Source organism: Aquarana catesbeiana, linkage group LG06 (genome assembly GCF_042186555.1).
Source record: "Aquarana catesbeiana isolate 2022-GZ linkage group LG06, ASM4218655v1, whole genome shotgun sequence".
NCBI lineage: Eukaryota > Metazoa > Chordata > Amphibia > Anura > Ranidae > Aquarana > Aquarana catesbeiana.
In genome coordinates this window covers 58,412,957-58,432,501 of record NC_133329.1, presented here as the reverse complement: position 1 = coordinate 58,432,501, position 19,545 = coordinate 58,412,957, and the positions used below count along the sequence as shown (strand labels likewise).

At 47.5% G+C, this 19,545-nt stretch overlaps 1 protein-coding gene across 1 annotated transcript in view; it reads right to left on the bottom strand.

The window, feature by feature from the left end:
• The window catches only part of LOC141148481 (uncharacterized), a 69,179-nt gene extending 56,171 nt beyond the window's left edge, over positions 1 to 13,008 (bottom strand). Inside the window, exons 1-2 of the mRNA XM_073635991.1 lie at positions 12,279 to 13,008; positions 11,428 to 11,451 (exon numbers count right to left, since the gene is read on the bottom strand). Of these exons, the coding sequence (XP_073492092.1) occupies positions 11,428 to 11,433 (6 nt within the window). The 5' untranslated portion in view covers positions 11,434 to 11,451; positions 12,279 to 13,008. The remainder of the gene's footprint in view (positions 1 to 11,427; positions 11,452 to 12,278) is intronic.
• Positions 13,009 to 19,545: the final 6,537 nt, after the last annotated feature.

Here is a 19,545-nt window from a genome sequence, read left to right as displayed (position 1 = left end):
AAGACTGAATACACAGAGGGGACAGAGGGGGAGAAGACTGAATACACAGAGGGGACAGAGGGAGAGAAGACTGAATACACAGAGGGGACAGAGGGGGAGAAGACTGAATACACAGAGGGGACAGAGGGAGAGAAGACTGAATACACAGAGGGAGAGAAGACTGAATACACAGAGGGGACAGAGGGAGAGAAGACTGAATACACAGAGGGGACAGAGGGAGAGAAGACTGAATACACAGAGGGAGAGAAGACTGAATACACAGAGGGGACAGAGGGAGAGAAGACTGAATACACAGAGGGAGAGAAGACTGAATACACAGAGGGGGGGAAAACTGAATACACAGAGGGGACAGAGGGAGAGAAGACTGAATACACAGAGGGGACAGAGGGAGAGAAGACTGAATACACAGAGGGAGAGAAGACTGAATACACAGAGGGGACAGAGGGAGAGAAGACTGAATACACAGAGGGAGAGAAGACTGAATACACAGAGGGAGAGAAGACTGAATACACAGAGGGAGAGAAGACTGAATACACAGAGGGGACAGAGAGAGAGAAGACTGAATACACAGAGGGGACAGAGGGAGAGAAGACTGAATACACAGAGGGGACAGAGGGAGAGAAGACTGAATACACAGAGGGGACAGAGGGAGAGAAGACTGAATACACAGAGGGGACAGAGGGAGAGAAGACTGAATACACAGAGGGAGAGAAGACTGAATACACAGAGGGAGAGAAGACTGAATACACAGAGGGGACAGAGGGAGAGAAGACTGAATACACAGAGGGAGAGAAGACTGAATACACAGAGGGGACAGAGGGAGAGAAGACTGAATACACAGAGGGGACAGAGGGAGAGAAGACTGAATACACAGAGGGGACAGAGGGAGAGAAGACTGAATACACAGAGGGGACAGAGGGAGAGAAGACTGAATACACAGAGGGGACAGAGGGAGAGAAGACTGAATACACAGAGGGGACAGAGGGAGAGAAGACTGAATACACAGAGGGGACAGAGGGAGAGAAGACTGAATACACAGAGAGGACAGAGGGGGAGAAGACTGAATACACAGAGAGGACAGAGGGGGAGAAGACTGAATACACAGAGGGAGAGAAGACTGAATACACAGAGGGGACAGAGGGGGAGAAGACTGAATACACAGAGAGGACAGAGGGAGAGAAGACTGAATACACAGAGAGGACAGAGGGAGAGAAGACTGAATACACAGAGAGGACAGAAGGTGAGAAGACTGAATACACAGAGAGGACATAGGGGGAGAAGACTGAATACACAGAGAGGACATAGGGGGAGAAGACTGAATACACAGAGGGGACAGAGGTAGAGAAGACTGAATACACAGAGGGGACAGAGGTAGAGAAGACTGAATACACAGAGGGAGAGAAGACTGAATACACAGAGGGGACTGAGGGGGAGAAGACTGAATACACAGAGGGGACAGAGGGAGAGAAGACTGAATACACAGAGGGGACAGAGGGAGAGAAGACTGAATACACAGAGGGGACAGAGGGAGAGAAGACTGAATACACAGAGGGGACAGAGGGGGGGAAGACTGAATACACAGAGGGAGAGAAGACTGAATACACAGAGGGGACAGAGGGAGAGAAGACTGAATACACAGAGGGGACAGAGGGAGAGAAGGCTGAATACACAGAGAGGACAGAGGGAGAGAAGACTGAATACACAGAGGGGACAGAGAGAGAGAAGACTGAATACACAGAGGGGACAGAGGGAGAGAAGACTGAATACACAGAGGGGACAGAGGGAGAGAAGACTGAATACACAGAGGGGACAGAGGGAGAGAAAACTGAATACACAGAGGGGACAGAGGGAGAGAAGACTGAATACACAGAGGGGACAGAGGGAGAGAAGACTGAATACACAGAGGGGACAGAGGGAGAGAAGACTGAATACACAGAGGGGACAGAGGGAGAGAAGACTGAATACACAGAGGGGACAGAGGGGGAGAAGACTGAATACACAGAGGGGACAGAGGGGGAGAAGACTGAATACACAGAGGGGACAGAGGGGGAGAAGACTGAATACACAGAGGGGACAGAGGGGGAGAAGACTGAATACACAGAGGGGACAGAGGGAGAGAAGACTGAATACACAGAGGGGACAGAGGGGGAGAAGACTGAATACACAGAGGGAGAGAAGACTGAATACACAGAGGGAGAGAAGACTGAATACACAGAGGGAGAGAAGACTGAATACACAGAGGGAGAGAAGACTGAATACACAGAGGGGACAGAGGGAGAGAAGACTGAATACACAGAGGGAGAGAAGACTGAATACACAGAGGGAGAGAAGACTGAATACACAGAGGGAGAGAAGACTGAATACACAGAGGGAGAGAAGACTGAATACACAGAGGGAGAGAAGACTGAATACACAGAGGGAGAGAAGACTGAATACACAGAGGGGACAGAGGGGGGGAAGACTGAATACACAGAGGGGACAGAGGGGGAGAAGACTGAATACACAGAGGGGACAGAGGGGGAGAAGACTGAATACACAGAGGGGACAGAGGGGGAGAAGACTGAATACACAGAGGGGACAGAGGGGGAGAAGACTGAATACACAGAGGGGACAGAGGGGGAGAAGACTGAATACACAGAGGGAGAGAAGACTGAATACACAGAGGGAGAGAAGACTGAATACACAGAGGGGACAGAGGGGGAGAAGGCTGAATACACAGAGGGGACAGAGGGGGAGAAGACTGAATACACAGAGGGGACAGAGGGGGAGAAGACTGAATACACAGAGGGAGAGAAGACTGAATACACAGAGGGAGAGAAGACTGAATACACAGAGGGAGAGAAGACTGAATACACAGAGGGGACAGTGGGAGAGAAGACTGAATACACAGAGGGGACAGAGGGAGAGAAGACTGAATACACAGAGGGGACAGAGGGAGGGAAGACTGAATACACAGAGGGAGAGAAGACTGAATACACAGAGGGGACAGAGGGAGAGAAGACTGAATACACAGAGGGGACAGAGGGAGAGAAGACTGAATACACAGAGGGGACAGAGGGAGAGAAGACTGAATACACAGAGGGGACAGAGGGAGAGAAGACTGAATACACAGAGGGGACAGAGGGGGAGAAGACTGAATACACAGAGGGGACAGAGGGGGAGAAGACTGAATACACAGAGGGGACAGAGGGGGAGAAGACTGAATACACAGAGGGGACAGAGGGGGAGAAGACTGAATACACAGAGGGGACAGAGGGGGAGAAGACTGAATACACAGAGGGGACAGAGGGGGAGAAGACTGAATACACAGAGGGGACAGAGGGGGAGAAGACTGAATACACAGGGGGGACAGCAGAGGGGGAGAAGACTGAATACACAGAGGGAGAGAAGACTGAATACACAAAGGGGACAGAGGGGGAGAAGACTGAATACACAGAGGGAGAGAAGACTGAATACACAGAGGGAGAGAAGACTGAATACACAGAGGGAGAGAAGACTGAATACACAGAGGGGACAGAGGGGGAGAAGGCTGAATACACAGAGGGGACAGAGGGGGAGAAGACTGAATACACAGAGGGGACAGAGGGGGAGAAGACTGAATACACAGAGGGAGAGAAGACTGAATACACAGAGGGAGAGAAGACTGAATACACAGAGGGGACAGAGGGAGAGAAGACTGAATACACAGAGGGGACAGAGGGAGAGAAGACTGAATACACAGAGGGGACAGAGGGGGAGAAGACTGAATACACAGAGGGGACAGAGGGGGAGAAGACTGAATACACAGAGGGGACAGAGGGGGAGAAGACTGAATACACAGAGGGAGAGAAGACTGAATACACAGAGGGGACAGAGGGGGAGAAGACTGAATACACAGAGGGGACAGAGGGGGAGAAGACTGAATACACAGAGGGAGAGAAGACTGAATACACAGAGGGAGAGAAGACTGAATACACAGAGGGGACAGAGGGGGAGAAGGCTGAATACACAGAGGGGACAGAGGGGGAGAAGGCTGAATACACAGAGGGGACAGAGGGGGAGAAGACTGAATACACAGAGGGGACAGAGGGGGAGAAGACTGAATACACAGAGGGGACAGAGGGAGAGAAGACTGAATACACAGAGGGGACAGAGGGGGAGAAGACTGAATACACAGAGGGGAAGAAGACTGAATACACAGAGGGGACAGAGAGAGAGAAGACTGAATACACAGAGGGAGAGAAGACTGAATACACAGAGGGAGAGAAGACTGAATACACAGAGGGAGAGAAGACTGAATACACAGAGGGAGAGAAGACTGAATACACAGAGGGGACAGAGGGAGAGAAGACTGAATACACAGAGGGGACAGAGGGAGAGAAGACTGAATACACAGAGGGGACAGAGGGGGAGAAGACTGAATACACAGAGGGGACAGAGGGAGAGAAGACTGAATACACAGAGGGGACAGAGGGAGAGAAGACTGAATACACAGAGGGAGAGAAGACTGAATACACAGAGGGGACAGAGGGAGAGAAGACTGAATACACAGAGGGGACAGAGGGAGAGAAGACTGAATACACAGAGGGAGAGAAGACTGAATACACAGAGGGGACAGAGGGAGAGAAGACTGAATACACAGAGGGGACAGAGGGAGAGAAGACTGAATACACAGAGGGGACAGAGGGAGAGAAGACTGAATACACAGAGGGGACAGAGGGAGAGAAGACTGAATACACAGAGGGGACAGAGGGAGAGAAGACTGAATACACAGAGGGAACAGAGAGAGAGAGAAGACTGAATACACAGAGGGGACAGAGGGGGAGAAGACTGAATACACAGAGGGGACAGAGGGGGAGAAGACTGAATACACAGAGGGGACAGAGGGAGAGAAGACTGAATACACAGAGGGGACAGAGGGGGAGAAGACTGAATACACAGAGGGGACAGAGGGAGAGAAGACTGAATACACAGAGGGAGAGAAGACTGAATACACAGAGGGGACAGAGGGAGAGAAGACTGAATACACAGAGGGGACAGAGGGAGAGAAGACTGAATACACAGAGGGAGAGAAGACTGAATACACAGAGGGGACAGAGGGAGAGAAGACTGAATACACAGAGGGAGAGAAGACTGAATACACAGAGGGGGGGAAAACTGAATACACAGAGGGGACAGAGGGAGAGAAGACTGAATACACAGAGGGGACAGAGGGAGAGAAGACTGAATACACAGAGGGAGAGAAGACTGAATACACAGAGGGGACAGAGGGAGAGAAGACTGAATACACAGAGGGAGAGAAGACTGAATACACAGAGGGAGAGAAGACTGAATACACAGAGGGAGAGAAGACTGAATACACAGAGGGGACAGAGAGAGAGAAGACTGAATACACAGAGGGGACAGAGGGAGAGAAGACTGAATACACAGAGGGGACAGAGGGAGAGAAGACTGAATACACAGAGGGGACAGAGGGAGAGAAGACTGAATACACAGAGGGGACAGAGGGAGAGAAGACTGAATACACAGAGGGGACAGAGGGAGAGAAGACTGAATACACAGAGGGAGAGAAGACTGAATACACAGAGGGAGAGAAGACTGAATACACAGAGGGGACAGAGGGAGAGAAGACTGAATACACAGAGGGAGAGAAGACTGAATACACAGAGGGGACAGAGGGAGAGAAGACTGAATACACAGAGGGGACAGAGGGAGAGAAGACTGAATACACAGAGGGGACAGAGGGAGAGAAGACTGAATACACAGAGGGGACAGAGGGAGAGAAGACTGAATACACAGAGGGGACAGAGGGAGAGAAGACTGAATACACAGAGGGGACAGAGGGAGAGAAGACTGAATACACAGAGAGGACAGAGGGGGAGAAGACTGAATACACAGAGAGGACAGAGGGGGAGAAGACTGAATACACAGAGGGAGAGAAGACTGAATACACAGAGGGGACAGAGGGGGAGAAGACTGAATACACAGAGAGGACAGAGGGAGAGAAGACTGAATACACAGAGAGGACAGAAGGTGAGAAGACTGAATACACAGAGAGGACATAGGGGGAGAAGACTGAATACACAGAGAGGACATAGGGGGAGAAGACTGAATACACAGAGGGGACAGAGGTAGAGAAGACTGAATACACAGAGGGAGAGAAGACTGAATACACAGAGGGGACTGAGGGGGAGAAGACTGAATACACAGAGAGGACAGAGGGGGAGAAGACTGAATACACAGAGAGGACAGAGGGGGAGAAGACTGAATACACAGAGGGGACAGAGGGGGAGAAGACTGAATACACAGAGGGGACAGAGGGAGAGAAGACTGAATACACAGAGGGGACAGAGGGGGAGAAGACTGAATACACAGAGGGGACAGAGGGAGAGAAGACTGAATACACAGAGGGAGAGAAGACTGAATACACAGAGGGAGAGAAGACTGAATACACAGAGGGAGAGAAGACTGAATACACAGAGGGAGAGAAGACTGAATACACAGAGGGAGAGAAGACTGAATACACAGAGGGGACAGAGGGAGAGAAGACTGAATACACAGAGGGGACAGAGGGAGAGAAGACTGAATACACAGAGGGGACAGAGGGAGAGAAGACTGAATACACAGAGGGGACAGAGGGGGGGAAGACTGAATACACAGAGGGAGAGAAGACTGAATACACAGAGGGGACAGAGGGAGAGAAGACTGAATACACAGAGGGGACAGAGGGAGAGAAGGCTGAATACACAGAGAGGACAGAGGGAGAGAAGACTGAATACACAGAGGGGACAGAGGGAGAGAAGACTGAATACACAGAGGGGACAGAGAGAGAGAAGACTGAATACACAGAGGGGACAGAGGGAGAGAAGACTGAATACACAGAGGGGACAGAGGGAGAGAAGACTGAATACACAGAGGGGACAGAGGGAGAGAAAACTGAATACACAGAGGGGACAGAGGGAGAGAAGACTGAATACACAGAGGGGACAGAGGGAGAGAAGACTGAATACACAGAGGGGACAGAGGGAGAGAAGACTGAATACACAGAGGGGACAGAGGGAGAGAAGACTGAATACACAGAGGGGACAGAGGGAGAGAAGACTGAATACACAGAGCGGACAGAGGGAGAGAAGACTGAATACACAGAGGGGACAGAGGGAGAGAAGACTGAATACACAGAGGGGACAGAGGGAGAGAAGACTGAATACACAGAGGGGACAGAGGGAGAGAAGACTGAATACACAGAGGGGACAGAGGGGGAGAAGACTGAATACACAGAGGGGACAGAGGGGGAGAAGACTGAATACACAGAGGGGACAGAGGGGGAGAAGACTGAATACACAGAGGGGACAGAGGGGGAGAAGACTGAATACACAGAGGGGACAGAGGGGGAGAAGACTGAATACACAGAGGGGACAGAGGGGGAGAAGACTGAATACACAGAGGGGACAGAGGGGGAGAAGACTGAATACACAGGGGGGACAGCAGAGGGGGAGAAGACTGAATACACAGAGGGAGAGAAGACTGAATACACAGAGGGAGAGAAGACTGAATACACAGAGGGGACAGAGGGGGAGAAGGCTGAATACACAGAGGGGACAGAGGGGGAGAAGGCTGAATACACAGAGGGGACAGAGGGGGAGAAGACTGAATACACAGAGGGGACAGAGGGGGAGAAGACTGAATACACAGAGGGGACAGAGGGAGAGAAGACTGAATACACAGAGGGGACAGAGGGGGAGAAGACTGAATACACAGAGGGGAAGAAGACTGAATACACAGAGGGGACAGAGAGAGAGAAGACTGAATACACAGAGGGAGAGAAGACTGAATACACAGAGGGAGAGAAGACTGAATACACAGAGGGAGAGAAGACTGAATACACAGAGGGGACAGAGGGAGAGAAGACTGAATACACAGAGGGGACAGAGGGAGAGAAGACTGAATACACAGAGGGGACAGAGGGGGAGAAGACTGAATACACAGAGGGGACAGAGGGAGAGAAGACTGAATACACAGAGGGGACAGAGGGAGAGAAGACTGAATACACAGAGGGAGAGAAGACTGAATACACAGAGGGGACAGAGGGAGAGAAGACTGAATACACAGAGGGGACAGAGGGAGAGAAGACTGAATACACAGAGGGAGAGAAGACTGAATACACAGAGGGGACAGAGGGAGAGAAGACTGAATACACAGAGGGGACAGAGGGAGAGAAGACTGAATACACAGAGGGGACAGAGGGAGAGAAGACTGAATACACAGAGGGGACAGAGGGAGAGAAGACTGAATACACAGAGGGGACAGAGGGAGAGAAGACTGAATACACAGAGGGAACAGAGAGAGAGAGAAGACTGAATACACAGAGGGGACAGAGGGGGAGAAGACTGAATACACAGAGGGGACAGAGGGGGAGAAGACTGAATACACAGAGGGGACAGAGGGGGAGAAGACTGAATACACAGAGGGGACAGAGGGAGAGAAGACTGAATACACAGAGGGGACAGAGGGGGAGAAGACTGAATACACAGAGGGGACAGAGGGAGAGAAGACTGAATACACAGAGGGAGAGAAGACTGAATACACAGAGGGGACAGAGGGAGAGAAGACTGAATACACAGAGGGGACAGAGGGAGAGAAGACTGAATACACAGAGGGAGAGAAGACTGAATACACAGAGGGGACAGAGGGAGAGAAGACTGAATACACAGAGGGAGAGAAGACTGAATACACAGAGGGGGGGAAAACTGAATACACAGAGGGGACAGAGGGAGAGAAGACTGAATACACAGAGGGGACAGAGGGAGAGAAGACTGAATACACAGAGGGAGAGAAGACTGAATACACAGAGGGGACAGAGGGAGAGAAGACTGAATACACAGAGGGAGAGAAGACTGAATACACAGAGGGAGAGAAGACTGAATACACAGAGGGAGAGAAGACTGAATACACAGAGGGGACAGAGAGAGAGAAGACTGAATACACAGAGGGGACAGAGGGAGAGAAGACTGAATACACAGAGGGGACAGAGGGAGAGAAGACTGAATACACAGAGGGGACAGAGGGAGAGAAGACTGAATACACAGAGGGGACAGAGGGAGAGAAGACTGAATACACAGAGGGAGAGAAGACTGAATACACAGAGGGAGAGAAGACTGAATACACAGAGGGGACAGAGGGAGAGAAGACTGAATACACAGAGGGAGAGAAGACTGAATACACAGAGGGGACAGAGGGAGAGAAGACTGAATACACAGAGGGGACAGAGGGAGAGAAGACTGAATACACAGAGGGGACAGAGGGAGAGAAGACTGAATACACAGAGGGGACAGAGGGAGAGAAGACTGAATACACAGAGGGGACAGAGGGAGAGAAGACTGAATACACAGAGGGGACAGAGGGAGAGAAGACTGAATACACAGAGAGGACAGAGGGGGAGAAGACTGAATACACAGAGAGGACAGAGGGGGAGAAGACTGAATACACAGAGAGGACAGAGGGGGAGAAGACTGAATACACAGAGGGAGAGAAGACTGAATACACAGAGGGGACAGAGGGGGAGAAGACTGAATACACAGAGAGGACAGAGGGAGAGAAGACTGAATACACAGAGAGGACAGAAGGTGAGAAGACTGAATACACAGAGAGGACATAGGGGGAGAAGACTGAATACACAGAGAGGACATAGGGGGAGAAGACTGAATACACAGAGGGGACAGAGGTAGAGAAGACTGAATACACAGAGGGAGAGAAGACTGAATACACAGAGGGGACTGAGGGGGAGAAGACTGAATACACAGAGAGGACAGAGGGGGAGAAGACTGAATACACAGAGAGGACAGAGGGGGAGAAGACTGAATACACAGAGGGGACAGAGGGGGAGAAGACTGAATACACAGAGGGGACAGAGGGAGAGAAGACTGAATACACAGAGGGGACAGAGGGGGAGAAGACTGAATACACAGAGGGGACAGAGGGAGAGAAGACTGAATACACAGAGGGAGAGAAGACTGAATACACAGAGGGAGAGAAGACTGAATACACAGAGGGAGAGAAGACTGAATACACAGAGGGAGAGAAGACTGAATACACAGAGGGAGAGAAGACTGAATACACAGAGGGGACAGAGGGAGAGAAGACTGAATACACAGAGGGGACAGAGGGAGAGAAGACTGAATACACAGAGGGGACAGAGGGAGAGAAGACTGAATACACAGAGGGGACAGAGGGGGGGAAGACTGAATACACAGAGGGAGAGAAGACTGAATACACAGAGGGGACAGAGGGAGAGAAGACTGAATACACAGAGGGGACAGAGGGAGAGAAGGCTGAATACACAGAGAGGACAGAGGGAGAGAAGACTGAATACACAGAGGGGACAGAGGGAGAGAAGACTGAATACACAGAGGGGACAGAGAGAGAGAAGACTGAATACACAGAGGGGACAGAGGGAGAGAAGACTGAATACACAGAGGGGACAGAGGGAGAGAAGACTGAATACACAGAGGGGACAGAGGGAGAGAAAACTGAATACACAGAGGGGACAGAGGGAGAGAAGACTGAATACACAGAGGGGACAGAGGGAGAGAAGACTGAATACACAGAGGGGACAGAGGGAGAGAAGACTGAATACACAGAGGGGACAGAGGGAGAGAAGACTGAATACACAGAGGGGACAGAGGGAGAGAAGACTGAATACACAGAGCGGACAGAGGGAGAGAAGACTGAATACACAGAGGGGACAGAGGGAGAGAAGACTGAATACACAGAGGGGACAGAGGGGGAGAAGACTGAATACACAGAGGGGACAGAGGGGGAGAAGACTGAATACACAGAGGGGACAGAGGGGGAGAAGACTGAATACACAGAGGGGACAGAGGGAGAGAAGACTGAATACACAGAGGGGACAGAGGGAGAGAAGACTGAATACACAGAGGGGACAGAGGGGGAGAAGACTGAATACACAGAGGGAGAGAAGACTGAATACACAGAGGGAGAGAAGACTGAATACACAGAGGGGACAGAGGGAGAGAAGACTGAATACACAGAGGGGACAGAGGGAGAGAAGACTGAATACACAGAGGGAGAGAAGACTGAATACACAGAGGGAGAGAAGACTGAATACACAGAGGGAGAGAAGACTGAATACACAGAGGGAGAGAAGACTGAATACACAGAGGGAGAGAAGACTGAATACACAGAGGGGACAGAGGGGGAGAAGACTGAATACACAGAGGGGACAGAGGGGGAGAAGACTGAATACACAGAGGGGACAGAGGGGGAGAAGACTGAATACACAGAGGGAGAGAAGACTGAATACACAGAGGGAGAGAAGACTGAATACACAGAGGGGACAGAGGGGGAGAAGACTGAATACACAGAGAGGATAGAGGGAGAGAAGACTGAATACACAGAGGGGACGGTGACAGATCTCTAAGTGACACTTACAGCCATCAGCTCCAGGACTACAGACTGAAAGGAGAAAAGACAGAAATAGATTATTATCAGGTATTACAATGGAGGCCATAAGACAGTACAGCCGGGCACTGTAGGGGCCTCATCAGTTCAGCAGGGCTGGCTGTACTGCCTTATCACTGAACCCCCCTCCCCCCCTCCAGTATTTGGGGCCCCCTTGTTGCTGTGATCACCCTGTATGTCCCCCTTCCCCCCCCCCTACACACAGTGCTTCCGGTTTCTCCTCCTCTCCCTCCTGATGGCTGCAGCGGAGCAGAGGAGGATCGGTGTCGGGGGATGGCGAGCGGGAGGGCCGGTTATGTCACATTCCTTTCCTTTATGAACACAGCCAGTGATCAGTACTGATCTCTCCAGTCTTCATACATACGGGAAGCATAGTAGGCCGTGTTTACTATGCTTCAGTCTGTGACTGTACAGGAAGCCTCCAAATAAAATTGTAATAAAAAATTAAAACATCAACAATCAAGGGCTTGTTCACACATGTTTTGCTCTCTGAAGAGCGATTCATATTGAGATCACCCTTCAGAAGGCATTTAAGAGGCGGTGAGGAGGTGTGTGCCCTAACCCCTCCATCCCCACCATAGCACAGGCCTGCAGAGCATTCCCTGAATGGGAGGGGTTTGAGGCGGGGTAGGGGGCGTGTCCTTCCTCCATCACTAATAACGATTTTAGTGAATTTTTAACGAAAATATTGATTTCATATTTCCTGGGGGGTGGGGCCTATCAGGGCCCCGGATTATTAACAGCAACCCTTATACTCCACATCATACACATCATCATCCGCCCCACACCCCACCATCCACCCCCCTCCACCCATCACTCACCGTCCACCCGCCACCGGCACACCCCAAACAAAGCCCAGCAACCAGAACATCACTACATCTCGCGAGACTAGAGCCGCGTCCTCCGTTACCATGGAAACCGTCAACTGCAGGATGAGAGAGAGCGGGACGGCGGCCCGGAGAGGACAATCCTCCTCAGAGAGCGAGATCCGGGGGAAGAGCTGGATATGACTGGCAGGGTTGTCATGGTTTCCAGGGGCGGTCCATGGGAGGGTCCGATGTGCTGGCAAGAGCACCAGAAATCCGCTATTAGTTCTTTTGGTCATTTTTTCAATCTTGCGTTATAATTAGTATTTTTATTTTATTGTTTCATTTGGTTTATTTTTTTTATTTTATTGTTTACTTTTTATTGTATTATATATTTTTAAACGAATTTTATTGTAATTTTTTGTTTTATTTAATTGCTTAAATCTATTATTATTATTATTATTACTAAAAAATGTTTTTTTTGTTTTAATTTTGTATTAGAATTTTATTGTTTCAAGCTGGTATTCTAAATATTATATATATATGTATTTACTTTATTGTTTTAATTTGTACTATATTCATTTATTTTTATTTTATGATTTTAATCTTGTTATTAATTTATTTTATTGTTTCAAGCCCGTATTTTACTTATTATTTTTATAATTATTGTTTTGTTTTCTAGTTTCAAGTATTATATATTATTTTATTTTTAGATTTTTTTTTTTAATCTTGTATCAATATTATTTTTTAATATTTGTTTTAATTTTTTGGTTTTATTATATTCTTATTATTCCAATAATGATATTATTATTTATTTGTTTATTCATTTATTGTTTTATCTATTTTATTGTTTAACGCTTATGTTATTATTAATAATAATAATTTTTTTGTTTCAATTTTTTGTTTTTTATGTTATTGTTTCAATCTGGTATTATGTATATTAATTTATTTGTTTTCTTTATTATTTTAATTTGTATTATATGTATTATTTGTATTTATTTATTTTTGGTTTTGATCTTTTATAATTATTTTTAGTTATTGTTTCAGATTATTGTTATTAATATTATTATTATTATTATTTGTCTTTCAAACTTGTATTATTGTTAATTTATCTTATTGTTTCAAGCTTGAATTATTATTGTTATTAATGTTTTATTTATTTTTGGAAGCTATTCTTCTTCTTATTATTATTATTTTATTTATTTATTTTAGCTTTTTATATTGTTATTATTATTATTAATAATAATAATATCTTCAATTACAGCACCCAGCTTTCAGTTTAGGGTTGTTCCTGCCCACCTTGAGGTGTTCCCCGTCCTCCTTCTTCATTATACATCCAGTGAGCCCACATGTGCCCCCCCCAACCAGACTCATTGTTTGTTTGTTTTTTTCTCAGAACAAAGTTTTATCGAAAAACTCAGTTTACAAACATGTCAATAAATTCCCATTCCAATAGCTCACAGTGTACATACATCAATTATTATCATCTCTACACCACTATCTAGGACAGTATCATTTCAGCTTGCATTTTGTTATCAATGTAGCCTGTAATCCTCGAGGCCTGCTGCTCTAGTCATCGACCATCAATGTGACCTGGTGTGTTACCTTTTGTAACTTAGCAACCCAGTAACCTATCTAGTATGAGGTCCATCGGGGCTAGGCCTGGTGAGCTCAGCCAAGGTGACCACTGATCATCAAATTTGCCCGGTCGTCCCCTATGTTGGAATATAAACTTTTCCAACCGTAAGGTGTCACCCATCTGTCCAATCCATTCTCTAATCGTGGGGGGGGCTCAGTCCCCTTACACCTTCGGAGGATGAGCAGGTGTGCCTGAAACAGGGCCCTTGCAATGGGTGGTTTGAGGTTATCCTCCAGGGGAGAGGTCATCTAGGATACCCAGCAGGCATGGTTTGGGGTCGGTCTGGATGGAGACTGAAAAGGCATTGTTAATAGTATTCAGGACCCCTGTCCAGTATAGGTGAGACTCATTGTTTGTATCCAGAACTCTATATGAATCCAGCACTTTCCACATTACACTTACCACTACCACCCTACACTTACCAATGCTACCTTACACTTACCACTGCTACATTACATTTACCACTACCACCCTACACTTACCACAATAAACTTATCACTGCCACCTTACACTTACCACATTACACTTGCCACTGCGACCCTACACTTACCACCCTATACTTACCACTGCCACCTTACACTTCCCACTACCACCTTATATTTACCACATTACACTTACCACTGCCACATTAGACTTACCACTGCCACATTACACTTACCAATGCCACCGTACACTTACCACTGCCACCTTACACTTACCACTGCCACCTTACACTTACCACTGCCACCTTACACTTACCACTGCCACCTTACACTTACCACTGCCACCTTACACTTACCACTGCCACCTTACACTTACCACTGCCACGTTACCCTTACCACTACCACCCTACACTTACCAATACCACATTACACTTACCAATGCCACATTACACTTACCACTACCACCCTACACTTACCAATGCCACTCTACACTTACCACATTAAACTTATCACTGCCACCTTACACTTACCACATTAGACTTACCACTGCCATGTTACACTTACCACTGCCACATTACCTTTACCACATTACACTTACCGCTGCCACCTTACACTTACCACATTACAGTTACCACTGCCACCTTACACTTATCACTGCCACATTACACTTACCAATGCCATCTTACACTTACCAATGCCACATTACGCTTACCACTGCCACATTACACTTACCACTGCCACATTACACTTACCACTGCCATGTTACACTTACCACTACCACATTACACTTACCACATTACACTTACCACTGCCACCTTACACTTACCACATTACAGTTACCACTGCCACCTTACACTTACCGCTGCCGCATTACACTTACCACTGCCACCTTACACTTACCACTGCCACATTACACTTACCACTGCCATATTACACTTACCAATGCCACCTTACACTTACCACTGCCACATTACACTTACCACTGCCACATTACACTTACCAATGCCACCGTACATTTACCACTGCCACAATACACTTACCAATGCCACCTTACACTTACCACTGCCACATTACACTTACCAATGCCACCTTAAACTTACCACTGCCACATTACACTTACCACATTACAGTTACCACTGCCACCTTACACTTACCAATGCCACCTTATACTTACCACTGCCACCTTACACTTACCAATGCCCCCTTACACTTACCAATGCCACCGTACACTTACCACTGCCACATTACACTTACCAATGCCATCTTATACTTACCACTGCCACATTACACTTACCGCTGCCACATTACACTTACCACTGCCATATTACACTTTCCACATTACACTTAGCACTGCCACATTACACTTACCACTTCCACCTTACACTTAGCAATGCCACCTTACACTTACCACTACCACCCTACACTTACCAATGCCACCTTACACTTACCACTACCACCCTACACTTACCAGTGCTACCTTACACTTACCACTGCTACATTACATTTACCACTACCACCCTGCACTTACCACAATAAACTTATCACTGCCACCTTACACTTACCACATTACACTTGCCACTGCCACCCTACACTTACCACCCTATACTTACCACTGCCACCTTACACTTCCCACTACCACCTTATATTTACCACATTACACTTACCACTGCCACATTAGACTTACCACTGCCATGTTACACTTACCACTGCCACATTACACTTACCAATGCCACCGTACACTTACCACTGCCACCTTACACTTACCACTGCCACCTTACACTTACCACTGCCACGTTACCCTTACCACTACCACCCTACACTTACCAATACCACATTACACTTACCAATGCCACATTACACTTACCACTACCACCCTACACTTACCAATGCCACTCTACACTTAACACATTAAACTTATCACTGCCACCTTACACTTACCACATTACACTTGCCACTGCCACCCTACACTTTCCACCCTATACTTACCACTGCCACCTTACACTTCCCACTACCACCTTACATTTACCACATTACACTTACCACTGCCACCTTACACTTACCACTGCCACCTTACACTTACCACTGCCACCTTACACTTACCACTGCCACATTACATTTACCAATGCCACCTTAAACTTACCACTGCCACTTTACACTTCCCACTACCACCTTACATTTACCACATTACACTTACCACTGCCACCTTACACTTACCACTGCCACCTTACACTTACCACTGCCATCTTACACTTACCACTGCCACATTACACATACCAATGCCATCTTACACTTATCACTGCCACCTTACACTTACCAATGCCATCTTACACTTACCACTACCACCTTACATTTACCACATTACACTTACCACTGCCACCTTACACTTACCACTGCCACCTTACACTTACCACTGCCATCTTACACTTACCACTGCCACATTACACATACCAATGCCATCTTACACTTATCACTGCCACCTTACACTTACCAATGCCATCTTACACTTACCACTACCACCTTACACTTATCAATGCCACCTTACATAAGATTGTCATGTTACAAGAGGAACCCCCACATTACAGGATACACAATCCAGGGCATTTAGAGAGCTGAGAGGTTCCAAGAGAGCTCTGCATGGTATAACAGTCTATGAATTACAGAATGCAATGCTGAGAGTTAACAGGAGACTGATTAGCCATGTTATCAGGGTCCTGGAAACTTTACTGACACCCAGTGGTGGTATGGTGTCAAAGCAATTTGCTTATGTATTTCTTTGGGATAATCCCTCTGTTTCCCCCTCATGTTTGGTGCTAGTTAGTACAGTCCTTGCTAAACTCTCCTTATTTTTCTGGTTTCGTTAGTCAGTTTATTTCATTCAGGGACAGCGTGTAGGAAAATTGTCTTCTTACACTTCAAAAGACTGGACATTCTCTGTAGTGCACTTTTCTGCAGTAAAATTGTGTTGAACTCAATTCCTGTGTCTTATTGAAGAGCTAAGCTTGCCGGTGGATTTTGCCAAGTCAGCAAGTGGCCATACGCTCTGCAGGGGGTCTAAGGAGGGATGTCATTGCCATTGTCATTGCATACTCCCCCGTGAGTAAGCTCCGGTGGGCGGAGTGAAACGCATTTGGGGGGGCGTGGCCTGGCAGGGGTCCAGGCTGAGACTGCCATTCACTATCACACATCAGGCTTTGACTTGGTGTGCGGCTTACGGGACACCTATCTTTCTGTACCATGTCATTGCATATAACAGAGCATGCACAGTAACACATGTAAGACTGTCACGTTAGAGATGATAGCTGGAGCTGGCGGGCCAAGAGGTAGGTAGAAGGGGCGGCCACCTGGGGTGCTTCAGAAAGAGTGGGCTGGAAAAAGGGGAAGTACCTACAAACCATCATGAGATGTATAATAATAATAATAATAATAGTAACAATACAATACTGCATGATTGACCTAACCTCCCGAGGCCCTCATCACTTTTTTCTAGAAAGTAGTTCTACTTGAACACACTAGGGGGCGCCTGTACTCCATGCAGATACCTTGGAACCTGCAGAATGCCTCATTTTTTGCTAACTGTCAGTGCAGACAAGTTGATGTCACAACCCCCCCCCCCCCCCTTTCTTTCCATTATATGCACTCACTGCAAAACTGGTGTGATTGAAAATGCAAGGCCCGGTTTGCTGTATTTACTCTGTCACTTCCAGGCAAGGGATACCATTAATTACACTTCCCTCTAAGCAGAGCAGCCTAGAAAGGAAAGGGTTAAAGTATCGATCGGCTTAGGAACCATCTCAGACTACGGCTGGTGAATCTGCAGTAACGTCAAATTTTGCTGCAAGCAATTCTAACCTGGGCTGGGCTGGGGGGGGGGGGCATTGCCATGAGATGGCGATCGAAGGGCGGGACCCCTATAGATCTTTTTATGTCGTTGTGGTATAAACAGGTACAGGTATTTCTTTGCCAAATGAACATGTTTATACGGTCAGCAAATGACCTTGTCTGGGGGCCAGGGGCAGATGTACTATTCGTGCAAACTGTGTGGCTGCAGAAGGGCATATGGCTAGTACATATGGGTCTGATGGGTACCTGCACCAAGTGGGGGGTGGGGGGCTTTTGTTGCACGCGTTTAATGTGGAGTTCCAAGGACAATTGGAATTTTTTTCTTTTTTAAACAATTTTTAAGTATATATAAGTTCAATGTAACACTCACTTGTTTTGTCAAATATATCCCCCGGTGTCCGGTTTCGTATGAAAAACTTAGTTTTAAAATGTCTTACTGCCAGTTTTCATCTTGCTTGTGGGCATGTGAAGCCCACAAGCATACAGTTCCTGGATACGGTGATGCTGAGCTACCAGCATGCACCGCGTGTTCCCGCGCACGCGCAGCATGTATGGCGCGGAGCGCCGTAAACTTCCGCGTTGCCATCACAACGGGCGTCGTCGTCGGAAGTGCCCACCCCGTTGTGATGGCAGAGATTTGCATCACTTCTGGTTTTGCGAATCTCGCGAGAACGAGCGGCGGCCATCCGCACTGACTCCTGGGAATAAGGACACACAGCTCCCAGGAGAAAGGCCACTGAAAAGCCTCCTAACATGGTAACCCTTAGAAGAAAAAAAAATAATTCCATTTGCCATTCCAATAATGCCATTTTGGAACAAATGAGGTGTGTAAATGCTGTTAATGTAAAGTAGTAAAATCGGGTGGAACTCCGCATTAATAAAAGTAAAAAGAACAAACTTAGTCAAAACATAGCCAACGTTCAGTAATCGGAACAGATAGTCAGCCAAGCCAGAAGTCAGGGATCAATGTAGTGAAACAGCAAGCAGGATCTGGAGCCAGAAGGGATGTCAGCAAAGCAAGTCTTGAACAGGATCGCAGGAGATAGTCTCTGTGATGTTGACCAGGGTGAAGGCAGAGATCCTCTGAACTGGACGGCTTAAGTAGGCAGGACTGACGAGCAGGAACTCATCAACAGCTGAGTAGCTGTGAAGAGATAGAAGCTGGCAATTAGCTGACAGTTGAGTGACCAGCTCAGAGAAGGAAGGGCTGAGCCCAGCCCTGACAGCTGGTCACTATACAGCAAAATGCTGTTCACTCCAGACATCGCTGAAGATATTTGGCCCCTTCTCGTCGGGCATCCTCGAATTAACCCCTGCGCCCCTAAGGGTAAAACAAATGTAAATGCCATAGCACAATTTTGCAACTTTGACATGTGTTAGT